General features: G+C 41.1%; 2 protein-coding genes across 2 annotated transcripts in view; one reads left to right on the plus strand and one right to left on the minus strand.

Annotated features, from left to right (window-relative positions):
• CDH13 (cadherin 13) overlaps positions 1–13,496 on the plus strand; it is a 388,341-nt gene that overhangs the window by 335,456 nt on the left and 39,389 nt on the right. Inside the window, exons 9-10 of the mRNA XM_083370604.1 lie at positions 8,401–8,583; positions 8,961–9,214. Of these exons, the coding sequence (XP_083226730.1) occupies positions 8,401–8,583; positions 8,961–9,214 (437 nt within the window). The remainder of the gene's footprint in view (positions 1–8,400; positions 8,584–8,960; positions 9,215–13,496) is intronic.
• COTL1 (coactosin like F-actin binding protein 1) overlaps positions 1–13,496 on the minus strand; it is a 326,745-nt gene that overhangs the window by 11,932 nt on the left and 301,317 nt on the right. The gene's annotated exons all lie outside the window — the stretch shown is intronic.

Here is a 13,496-nt window from a genome sequence, read left to right on the forward strand (position 1 = left end):
ACATTTTCCCAACCAGGAAAAGATAAAAGATGGGGATGATGACTGTTGATGGTAAAAACATCAATGGAGAAAGAGGCAAGAACAGAATCGTCTTCATGACCTACTTGAAAATGTTCCCTTCTGAATGCCAAGTTGGGAGGAGAGGTATTCTGAGGTGGGGGTGGGGATTGATTGAATTTGCAATTTATCAGAGAGCACCTTGTAATAAATTGAACTCACCAATTGAAGAAATTTTCCTCTCCTGAAATGAGAGAGAGAGAGAGAGAGAGAGAGAGAGAGAGAGAGAGAGAGAGAGAGAGAGAGAGAGAGAGAGATTTACCAGTTGAAATTTGTTGAGATTATAGGGCAAAGTTTTATTGGTGATGAAAAATCCATAAAACAAAACATCTCCGTTAAGCTGAACTTGATTCCTGTTGATGATGTGGACATGGATATGTTAGAAAGAAAGAAAAAAACAAGACTGGGCCCTACTATAATCCAATTTGCGGCAATGTGTTTGGTGACTGTGTTATGTACTTCATGGAAAGTACTAGAGCCAGCCTCGCTGATGACAAATTTACTGGAACAAATCAATTTGGAAATTGAAATTACTTTCTGGGTGGGTTGAAAAAGAAATTGCTTCGCCAACCTGTGCATTTTCGTGGCAGGACATCTAGTCTGTTTCCTTCTTTTTGCATTAATTTCACTGGGATTCATCAATCTCGTTCGGAAGAAAATTTAGGGCAACAGAGGCAGCTCATTAAATTCCCCATGAAGGAGGTGAGCCCTGATTTGCTATTGTCTTCAAAAGTTGAAGGTGGCAAGATGAAGTAATTGTTGCCGATGATGTGTAGGATGAGCATTTCCCCCCCTCCCCGCAAAATATGTTTGATCAAAGAACTCTCAAGAAATATGTACAGCTACGAGCAGATTTCTCAGTTGTATCAATCTCAGTTGTGTCAATCAAAAGGAGGACTAGGTGCTGACGTAATAGCAGTGTTCCAATATCTCAGGGGCTTCCACAAAGAAGAGGGAGTCAACCTCTTCTCCAAAGCGCCTGAAGGCAGGACAAGAAGCAACGGATGGAAACTAATCAAGGAGAGAAGCAAACCTGGAATTAAAGAGAAACTTCCTAACAGTGAGAACATGCTCCATACTCAGTGGAACAACCTGCTGTCAGAAGTTGTGGGTGCTCCATCACTGGAGGTTTTCAAGAAGAGATCGGACAACTAGTTGTCAGAAATGGTATAGGGTCTCTTGCAAGACATGCAAGGTCCTTTCCAACTCTGGCATTCTATTATTCTGTTAATAATCTTAATTCCAGGCTCCACCCCCTTTCCTCTTCCCTCCCCCCCACCCCAAAAAACCCCATCCTATTTTCTGCAGATGACTCTGAGAAATGACTACTGAATTCATAACAGGATCTAAATGAGAGGGGAGCCTTGTGTGAGCCATCGTACATCGGCCTTAGAGTCTACGTCCTTTTTGTCTCGACAGTCCGAACAATTCTGCGTCAGGCTGGTCGTCTTCTAGCTGGGAACCTTCTCCAAGGGCATTTGAGCTGAATGCATCCTTTGGGGAAATGGCCTACACAGAAATTCTCATGTCATTCCATTGAATCCCACCATCAAGTGCTAGGCGCTTCCCCATGCCACGAAAGAACAGCCACACAGTTGCTGTTTCCAGTATCCTTCCCCACGCTGAATATAATGGTGGATCATTAATAGCAAAAATCATAGAAGAGGGAAAACAGCCTTTGACAGTAAGTAGGGGCTCCAAAAGAGAAAAATTTCAGCAACTGAGGTGAGCCAGGACGGCATCGTGAAGTTAGCATCAAGGGAACGCTATGAATCCTTCGAGATGGGACGCCGAAGCGATAACAAGCAATGACAGGGAAATATCCTTTTATCAGCCAGGAATGTGGCTGTCAGCTGAGAGTGGGATCATTGGGAAGATGTCCTTGTTCCCTATCAGCAAGAGGGTTTGTTTTTTTTTGCAAGAATCGCTTGCTTTGCATTCCGTGTTTCAGTTTAGCATACAACAGTATGAGAGCCATAGACATTTTCATCCTTACAAAGATGGATTCAAGCAGATGCTGGATGCAAACAGCGGGCGCCGTTGCCAATATTATGTTGCTTCTGAATTTAACAGAATAAGTGAGTTGGAAGGGAGCTTGTAGGTCATCTAGTCCAAGCAGGAAACCCTAGGCAATTTCAGACAAATGGTCATCCAATCTCTTCTTAAAATCTTATAGTGATGGAGCCCCCCATAACATCTGGAGGCAAGTCCTTCCAGTGTTTGATTGTTCTCACTGTCAGGAAGTTTCTCTTTAATTCCAGGTTTGCTTCTCTCCTTGATTAGTTTCCATCCGTTGCTTCTTGTCCTGCCTTCAGGAGCTTTGGAGAATAGGTTGACCCCCTCTTCTTGGTGTCAGCCCCTCAAATATTGGAACACTGGGAACATTTCCCAGAGATATCAGAGTTGACCATCGCAGGAGACATCTCAAGGACATTCAGTTACATTATCAGCTGAGAAGAGTGAGCTTGTGGATTACTAATTCTGTGCCCGTTGCCTTAATTTTGAAAAGTGATGTCTAGCCCTACTTTCCTGAAGAAGTTTGTTTTGGGGGAATGGGATTGCCATACAGAATGGTTCACCTTCCATATTTCCTTAAAGGAAAATAGCATGTTTTCCTCTGCCCTTATTTATATAATCCTGTATGTCAAACCACGCAAGAGCTCAAAAGCTGAGAAACACAATAAATGTTAGCTTCGGCAAATAAAGGTGAGCATTTGAAAGGAAAATGTGGGACGAGAGAAGAGGGAGAGCACTTGTTTTTTTTACCCAATTCCATTAGCAGTAAATCACCAGTGTATTTATAGCTGAGAGAATAGTTTTAGCAATGTTACCTCTCCGGAGGAAAAAAATAAATAAGGCATTATAGCTTTTTGCCTTGGTTTCTCCTTCCTCTCTCCCGTTTCCATGCGTGACAAAAAATCACTCAGCCTTTCCAAAACCTCTGAGGCAGAGGGGGGATCAAGGGTTTTCAAATAGCCATGATTTGTGAAAACCAAACAACACAGCTCAGCTCCAGCAGTTTGCCAGGGGACCACTAAGAAGATACAGATTAGACAAACCCATCTTTGGCTAGCGAATTTATGCAAACCTTTCCCAGAGATCAATGGGCAGAATCGAAAGGCCAATGAGGGATTACGCATAGAGTGGATAGAGGAAAGGGGTTTTGTACAGATTTATGAAATCCACCCATTTCTTTATAAAATGGGGAGGAGAAGCTGAGATTTTCTCCTGTGAAACAAAACAACCAGGGAACATAAAGGCGATTTTACGTAAAGTAAAGCTTTCTCCACAAAATGATCACATGTGCACCTTTTACTTACAGCAACTCTGTATTTTTGTAGCCTCTGTTGGATTCTGGATGAACCAATGCGTGCTCACTAAATCCTCAATGTGCAACTATTCATTTAGTGACTGTTTGAAGTTACAGTGGCATTGAAAAAAGTGGCCTATGGCCATTTTTCACACTTCCGTCCACTGAGCATCTCCATTGTCATGTGATCAAATTCAGCCACTTGGCAACTGGCATGTATTTATGACGGTTGCAGCGTCCCAGGGTCACGTGATCCCCTTCTGCGACCTCCTGACAAGCAAAGTCAATGGGGGGAGCGAGATTCATTTAACAACCATGCTACCAACTTAACAACTGCAGGGAATCTCTTAACAAATGGGTCAAGGAAGGCCATAAAATGGGGCAAACTTCACTTAACTGTCTCAGTAACGGAAATTTGGGGCTACCTGTACCTTTTTTCCCCCTTCTTTTTTCTTTTTCTTTTTATATTTCTTCTTCTTTCTCCTTTTCCCTTCCGTCTCTGGTCCCTAAGGCTTTCAACAGAAGTGGGTTAAGGCAAATACAGATAAGAGTTATTTCTGACAGTGCAAAGGAAAAGCTCGTTGTGATTGCGCAATAGTCCTGGGCAACCATGGGAGGCAAGGTGGAGGAAGGCCACTAGTGAAATTGTGACTCACAACATTGCTTGCAAAGGGCGGTGCTTGCATTCATGACATCACGACACCCGACTTGTCACTTGCATTAAACATTCGCTTGCTGCTATTTCTTAACAAGGGTCTTTTGTTCAAATTCAGTTTACTTCTGCGGGTTGTTTAAAACACAGCGAAAAAGAAAGAAAGAAAGAAAGTGATCACGTCACCAACCTATTTACTGCTGCTCTTTGACTAAACCTCAGGTAATTGCTTAGGTGAAATGAAGGAGTGTGCAAAAACACAGAATAGATGCAAAATATAGTATAGGTACAATCTCATAATTCCTTTGGTGGAATTGAAGTAACTGATGGGATATGGCAAAAATGATCCCAGTTGCCACTTTGCTTCCAAAAACAGATAGGAAAGGCATTTGGGGGAAGATAATGTATTAAACGATGGTAATTTGATTAATTTAATTTAATATTTTTTCCCTGAATCCAATTAGCTAATCCACTTGGTAATACCCAAACTGGCATGATCTGACTTTATTCCGGAATCATTCCTTGCATGATTTGGTTTCAAATCAGGGTTTCTTGAAGAAAAAAAAAAGAGAGAGAGAGAGAGAGAGAGAGAGAGAGAGAGAGAGAGAGAGAGAGAGAGAGAGAGAGAGAGAGAGAATGCCGTAACCAAAAATGGACGGAATACAGTAACATTTCTTGGCATTTTGAATGCTTCCTCTTAGGAGCTGAATTTATTCTTATTTATACTGCCAGGTCTTATCATCCATGAGCATCCTGAGAGGAAACACATACCGTGACAGGACACACCAAATCTTTCAGCTGAGAGAACAAAAGCAAAAGATTTTCGGATTTATGCATAGTGACGGGGTGTTTTAATTTGGCGGTTCAACCAGCATATTCAGCTGGATGTGTGAATGCTTTGGCTCTCCTTATTCCAAACTGTGTTTCTTCTTGTGTTCCTTTTCTCGCTCTTAGGGACTGTTGTCTTTTGGCTGCGTTTGTAACAAAGTTTATGGCAAAAATTAATTCCTTCCAAAAAAGGGGGTAGAACTGTTTCTGTAAATCTTACGCCTCAAAGGCAGAAGTGTCTAATCTGAAATGGCTATTTTTGGTTAGTATAAAGTATATTGGACTGGTTGCGGTATTTATTGTTTGGGTTAGAGAGCTACAGTATATAAAGCCCTGGGAAGGATGTAATTATGGTGAAATACACCTTTTTTTTCTTTGCTCATGCCATTGAAGTGACTTGAATAGTCCCCCAAGCCAAGTGTAGGATTTATAGTTCTTTGGAAGAATGGATTGAAGCTGAAGCTCAAATATTTTGGCCACCAAAGGGAAGAGAGAACTTGTTGGAAAAGGCCTGATGTTGGAACAATTGAAGACAAAAGGAGAAGTGGACGGCAGAGGATGAGATAGTTAGATAGCATTATCGACACAATAAAGATGAATTTAAGCAAACTCCAGGGCTCAGTGAAGGATGCGGGGGGGGGGGGCTGGTCTGCTGTGGTCCATGGAGTTGCAAAAAGTCAGACATGACTTAGCCACTCAACAACAAGCATAGGAAGAGAAAAATCAACAGAAGAAGACTTGGAATGGTGTCCAGGTGAGGTTGGGCTTCATTGCAGTTGTCCTTAAAAATATATTCTAGATTCAAATTTGCTGTGAGATGTTCAGTTGATCCTTGAGCAACATTGCCTTGACTTCTCATTGTCTATTTCTGCTCAGAAACAATCAAAACCGCTTTTTAAAACTGATGCAGGCCCACCTTTCTTCCCTTAGATGGGCTCAGAGGAATTCCCTTCGTCTAGGGAATGGACCCAAAGTGATGTGTCACACCAGTAGAGAGCTTCTCCTGGAGTGAGAAGCTGAATATGTAAACTGAGGCTTAATGCGTGCATAAATGAAGGTTTGATGAACCTGAAGGGACAGTTAATCTCTGTTTCCATTTTGATACGTGTGTATCCTAACTCAGGCACCTGTTCTCAAAATGCAGATTCAAACGGGCAATCGTTCCTTTTCAGCTGTCTTTGTGTATTTGACTCAGGTGTGAAATTGTTGCTCAGAGCTGCTAGCTGCTTGGTATGAAATGAATCGTTCTATTATTTGAGCGGCACATCTTGACAGAAACAGCTTCTCGGTTGACAAGTGAGCAAGTACATATTCAGTGACCCAGTTAAAAATCTTCTGAGGGTTTGGACCTGGGATGTTCTGTGGCTGAATGACCGGTTTTTGACAGATCTTGATGGCAAGGGATTAAATACGTATCTGGCCTCATCTATTTTATCCTCCAGAGTTTGTGGTGCTTTGGGATGTGTAGATATTAAAGATTAATACAATCAATTAATGCGTAATCTAATCATCTCTAATGTCACTGGTGAGTTGACTCAATTCAGTCTAACCACTTTTTTGCAACTTGGGCACTAGAAAGTTCTGTGCTGAGGTTTGCGTGGCATTTTTTTCAAGCTTGTTTAGAAGCCTGGGAAAGGACACGGCTGCTTTAAAGAGACGTTTTGCTCACTCTCTTATGCATTCCAAATGCCTTTTAAAAATCATTTTCAAAGCATCCCCAGCTTTAATATCCAGGTGGTAATCCGAATCAGGAGCTTTTCCTTCTTTGGATATTCCAGATATTCCTTGTTCCAAGAAGAACCTTTAATTCTAATGGTGGAACATAGTTGTTAAACTATATTTGCAAGGAAAAAGGACTTGATTCCAACTGATAATAACAATCCTGAAAACTCACTCCTGATGAGATGGTGATGATGTTACTTTATACTTTATTTATATTATTAGCAAATGAAAAACCCCAAGGAGGTTGCGACAAAATTTCAAATCACAAAATGCAATTAAAAACAGGAGCAAGATCCAGCAATTCAGGTTATTTTTAAGGTCTTTTTCCCCCCACTTCAGATAGGAATGGGGACTACTTTTTACATTAGTTTAGCACTGTTTCATTATAGATTTTTTTTCTTGACAATTCAAATCTGTTGTGCTATCATTTTCTCATTTCTGCTTTCTCCGCCTGTAAGCAGGTGGAGGGGAGATATTGGAAAAAATATATTGCTGTGAATCCCCTTCAATCACCTGGATGGAACTGTGCAGGTTTTAATATCTTCTAAAGGGTAGACCAAGGGGTAGGCAACCCCGGCTCTTTTATGACTCATGGACTTCAACTCCCAGCATAGCTGACTCAGGAATTCTGGGAGTTGAAGTCCATGAGTCATAAAAGAGCCGAGGTTGCCTACCCCTGGGGTAGACCATTCCTGTTGTTTTCATCCCATTCAACTAGAAAGTGAAGTAGTTTTAGTTACCTGGATTCTTTTCCCTTACATGGCCTATGGTCAAGTCTTTCCTTAAATCTCAAATTTAGATGTTGCCACCTTCAGAACTTGAATTCAGATTGAATCTTGGCTAATTCATTCACCCTTACTAGCTATCCCTTAAATCAGGGTTTCTCAACCTTGATGACTTTAGATGTGTAGACTTCAACTCCCAGAACTATCTAGCAAACAAGCTAGCTAGCTGGGGTATTCTGGGAATTAAAGTCCACACCTTTTAAAGTTGCCAAGGTCGAAAAACATTGCCTTTAGTAATTCCAGTATTATCTTTTCCCATAAAATTTTAGTGTAACCTGAAGGAGTATTTTGAATAGAAAGAGAAATAAAAAGTGGATATGATATTATGGGAAATCAACATTGACATGATTTTCCTTTATTTCATTACAGAAGACCCCTCATCCACAGGGGTCAAAAAGAACAAAAGACACATTATAACACACACCAACCCACAAAAGAACAGTTTAATGTAGATTACTTTTAAAATACCCTATTTTAAATGCATTGAATATATTTTTATTCCTGACAATTGCATTCTCAAGCACTGTAGCTTTATATTCCTCATACTGAATTTCTATATTTATATTTATAGAAGAGAAACAGATTGCTTTCTGGAGTTTTCAAAGCAAGTTTCAGTCACGCTTTTCTTTCTCAGTAATCTTTGAAAAGCAGGGATGTGCTGTTTGTTAGCTGTAGAATTTCAGCTTTTCTCTGGAATGTCATTGTATCCTACTTTTTTGGTGCTTTGAATAATCAATAGCAATAGCAATTGCACCTAGACTTATACACCACTTCAAAATGCTTTACAGCCCTCTCTAAGCGGTTTACAGAGTCAACATCTTGCCCCCAACAATCTGGGTCCTCATTTTACCAACCTTGGAAGGATGGAAGACTAAGTAAACCTTGAGCCGGTCAGAATCGAACTGCTGACAGTCAGCAGAATTAGCCTGCAATATTGCATTCTAACCATTGTGCCACCATGACTCTTAACACTTTATATAGATTTATTTTAATGGTGGTGATGATTTGTTTAATGGTACTAACATTCTTTCTTTCTTAATTTTGAGTTCCAAGCCACTGTCAAAGAAGGCAGCACTGGTGTGATTGTGAATCTAACTGTTGAAGACCGAGATGATCCAGCCACAGCTGCATGGAAGGCGGTTTACACCATCATCAACGGCAATCCAGCCCAGAGCTTCAAAATCCACACAAATGCAGAAAACAATGAAGGGATGTTGTCAGTTGTCAAGGTAAGGGACCAACTTTTAGCAACGAAACTGTGAACCTAATTTCATATGTTGTCCTTCACTCTTCTGGGCCAGACTTCTCCAAGCGATGTTCTCTTAGATGGGTTGAGTATGACCATCACAAATGTGAGGAGCGCTTATAAGTCACTGTTTTCAGCACCATTGTAATGTTCACTTAAAAAAGGTCTTTAGGACTACCAGCACCTAAATGTCTCTTTCTTTGTGGTTTCACTCCACGTAACTGATGAAGTGGATTAGGGTCCATAAAAGCTTATACTATAATGTCTCGATTGCCAGAAGACCCATTAAGTAAGTCTATCTTGTGATGGAAGCTTTTAATATACCGGATGTGAACAATGCTATATGTTCTTATCTTTCAGCCTTTGGATTATGAGATTTCAGCCTTCCACACGCTGCTGATCAAAGTGGAAAATGAAGATCTCTTGGTTCCAGATGTCCTATATGACACCAGCTCCACAGCAACTGTTCAGATCACAGTTCTAGATGTGAATGAGGGGCCCATTTTCCACCCTAACCCAATGGTTGTCACCAAACAAGAGAACATCTCTGTTGGAAGCATTGTCTTAACAGTTAATGCCACTGATCCAGACACTTTGCAGCATCAAACTATAAGGTGAGTAGAAGATTGTGGAACCCCCTTTTACTACTACTACTACGCACCATGCATCTATGATTTGTGAATCAACAAATGCTTGCAAACTAAAGACTGAAAATTGATATAGAACCTATAAAGCATACTGTAGAATAGCAGAGTTGGAAGGGACCTTGCAGGTCTTCTAGTCCAACCCCTTCCTCAAGCAGGAAACCCTATACCATTTCAGACAAGCGGCTGTTCTTAAAAACCTCCAGTGTTGGAGCACCTAGAACTTCTGGAGGCAAGTGGTTCTACTGATTGATTGTTATAATATCAGGAAACTAATTCTAGGTTGCTTTCTCCTTGATTAGTTTCCATCCATTGCTTCTTGTCTTGCCTTCTGGTGCTTTGGCAAACAGTTTGCCCCCCTCTTCTCTGTGGCAGCCCCCCAAATACTGGAACTCTGCTGTCATGCTTCAATGACCCCAGGACACCACAACTGTCATAAATGCATTCCAGTTTGCCAAGCACTTGAATTTTAGTCATGTGACGATGAGGGCATGGAGACAGTTTTAAGTGTGAGGACCAGCTATAAGTCACTTATCCCAACACTGTTGTAACTTCAGATGGTGACTAAACAAATAGTTATAAGTTGAGGACTACCTGTGCCTTAAACCAGGGGTCCCCAACCCCGGTCTGTAGACCAGTACCGGGCCGTGGCATGCCAGCAACCGGTCCACACAAACAAGCAAATCCCCATCTGTGGGATGCAGGCAGCACACAAAACCATGCACCCTTTGGTCCATGGAAAAACCTCTCTCCACGGAACCAGTCCCTGATTCTCAAAAGGTTGGGAACCTCTGCCTTAAACCAAGCAAGAAAAAAAAAACCAATAGTCCTGTCATTTTATCAAATAGGTAAAATAGGAGAAGTAATGCAAATGAAAACACATCAGTAAATTGGAGCATTCAGTCTGCAAGAGGAGAAAGGTTAATAGGGCTGATGAGAGTTCATTTTTGCCTACTTAAGTTTAAATAGGAATACTTGAATCTCCTGCGTCAGGAATAAGTATGAGTTTTGCTCTTAACAAGCATCATTCCCTTGTATAGGGAGGCAGGAGACCAGGGTTTCCATTGCTAAACAAGGCAGTGTTGACAGAATTAGGCCCAATTTTACAACTGTTTTTGCTAGAGTTGTTAAGTGAATCATTGTTCAGTGAATCATTTGATTGTTAAACAAATCTGGCTTCCACCACTGATCTTGTCAGAAGCTAGTTGGGAAGGTCACAGATGATACTCACATGACCCCAGGGCACTGCAACCTTCATAAATACATGCCTACTACCAAGTGTCTGAATTTTGATCACATGACCATGGGGATGCTGCCATGGTCATAAGAATGAAGACCCATAAGTCAGTTTTACAATGCTGTTGTAACTTTGAAGGATTGCTAAATGAATGGTTGTAGGTCAAGGATTACCTGTACACATTTATGTGTCTATGCACACATACAGTATACCATGCCACACAAATGCCTATGGCTATATATATATTACATACGTAAGGTACACCGTATACTTGCTTCTTAGATGAATAATTGAAGACTTGGAGTGTAGCTCCCACTGTTCCTGGCCTTTTGATTAGGAAATATGGTGGGAGCATTATTGACAGGTGCACATGTCTTCAGGAGAGCTACTTTGATGAGGTCCCTTAATTATTTGCAGCGTTTGGTCTTTTGCACCCAGGAGATACCGTAAGAGAATGTGGGAGAGACGTGACATGGGTTAAGAAGAAGGGGAGAAGAATGAGAAGCTGATCCATAGGCCCTGATTATAGCACTTAGCTATAACAATAGCACTTAGACTTATCTACAGCTCCATAGTGCTTTACAGCCTTTTCTAAGCAGTTTACAGAGTCAGCACATTGTCCCTGACAATCTGGGTCCTCGTTTTACTGACCCCAGAAGGATGGAAGGCTGAGTCAACCTTGAGCCGGTCAGGATCGAACTCCTGGTGGAATTAGCCTGCAATAGGGCATTCAAACCACTGCACATGGAGGGAGGGAGGGAGAGTGAAAGGAATAGCAATGGCCCTTAGACCTATATACCACTTCACAGTGCTTTTACAGCCCTCTCTAAGCAGTTTACAGAGTCTGTACGTTGCCCCCGACAATCTGGGTCATTTTATTGACCTCGGAAGGATGGAAGGCTGAGTCAATGTTGAGTTGATGAGGATCGAACTGCAGGCAATCGACAGTCAGCAGAATTAGCCTGCAATGCTGCCTTCTAACCACTGTGCCACCTCGTCTCTTTATCGTTCTAAAGCTGTTACCAATTTCAGAGCTTCATCTCACTCTCTCTCGTTTTTTTCTCCACCCACCCTTTTTCATGATTAGGTTGCAAATGCAAAATAGCAGCCGGTAGTAGTGGAAAATCAGGAATGCTCATTAGCTTTGCAAATCATTTCGCCCAGCCAGAGAGCACGGCAGAAATCTCCTTGGCTATGTACTATGAGTTGAAATCTGCATAGGGTCAGCCACCTTGAATAACAATTGGGACAGCAGCTGAAAGAAACATCTCAGGGTTTGTGACATTGGAACGGTGTTCCCCAAAGACGATGTGTTGCTTACCTCGGGCTGAGAAAGGAGCAATGATTGCAACATGGAAAACAAGTTCAGGAGGCTTGGACAGATCCCACTTCCAAGGGAATGAAGTTGCTAAGGTCACGAGTAGAATCAGAGAGGATGGAAGTGGTGGGAATATGAAAGAAATTGAGAACTCATAAAAGAGAATATTTGTAGCTCAGGGCAGAAATGAGGGATGCTTGGTGCTCTCTGAGCTTGATTGTTTTCTTGCAGACGTTTCATGACCCAACTAGGTAACATCATCAGTGCTCCAAGGGAGTGGGATTTGCCCTCATGTAATATAATAGTAGCTTGCCCTGTCAGTGTTGGCGGAGGTATTGGCAAGACAATAGTTTCGTTCACGCATCTTCGTTTGTAGTGTTGTGTTTCTAGTTTAACTGCAAACTAAGTTTGATTCCAAGGTCAAGGTGAATTGTCCTAAAGAGCATGACAAAATAGTCAGTGTCAGTTGCAATTTTTCCCAGCTTCCTGAGCTAAATAAAGAATTTCCATCTGTTGTTGAAATAGAGTTGGCACTCAGTTAAAGTAATCTTAATTCCAATTTATGGTGTAGATGCTATTTTTCTTAAAACAAGACAAAAGAAAGCAACACTGGTATGGCACAAACTGTTTATAATTTCACCTTTTAATCCAGACTAACAGTTAATCCTGAACTCTGATTTCTTAATCCTAGATTGCATTAGAGCAAAGATTTTAATTTTGCCTGCCTGTTTGCCAACTCTGAAATTCCAATCAAAACTTTTTTGGGTGTGTTTGTGTGTGTGTGTGAGAGAGAGAGAGAGAGAAAGAGAGAGAGAAAGAGAGAGAGAGAGAGAACTTCAAGGCCAAATGCAATAACAGTTTCTATCCTGGGAAATTAAAGAACAGCCTAATTCTGAAAAATCCATTATTAACAGTAAGTCTTAATTAAACATATTTACCGGCTTCAAGAATTTATCTTGGCGGAAAGATCCTTCAAGGTATGTTGTTCCACTTCAGGCTCAACAAGTTCAGAGATTAGAATAGTTTTGACTTCAGAACCAAATACAAATAAGTTGTTTACTGCACTACAGTGGTAATTTTTAATTAAAGCAATGCTCTTTGCTTTCATATTTTATTGTGGCAATATATTTTTTATTACCTACTGTGCTTCTGGAGTTTTAATTATTTATGTAAATATATGACTGCAACTTTGATTCTTGGAAACCAGTGTGACTGAATCTTTCTCCAGCAAAAGAGGGGAAATGCTGATTATGGCTTTCAAGCATGCCTAATTGATTAAAGTTAGATTAAAGTTCACTTTGTTATTGGAACCATCTGCTTAAAATTCACACCTCTTTTGGTGTCCTTGAAAAGGTTTCAGGCTCTCACGGTCTTCAGCAGAATTGTAGAAGTTTAATTTCTCCATCTAACCCACTCGGAAGTAACACCTCCCCCCCCCCTTACTCTAAAGGCAAGTTGAAACACAGAGGCACGTAGCTGCCAAAGGTCTTGCAACGAGGTCAGTTGTCTTGATTCTCTATTTCTCTATCTCTCTCTCTATCTTTTTTATCCCTTGAGGCAAGGAATGTCACATACACCATAACATCATCAATGGATGACACAATGATGTATCTTTGAGGGGATGATGCACAAGACACATACATTATAACACCATCCCTGAATGGCACAATTATGGCATTTGTATCCTTTATGTGATG

This window comes from Vipera ursinii (genome assembly GCF_947247035.1).
Source record: "Vipera ursinii genome assembly, chromosome: 10".
NCBI lineage: Eukaryota > Metazoa > Chordata > Lepidosauria > Squamata > Viperidae > Vipera > Vipera ursinii.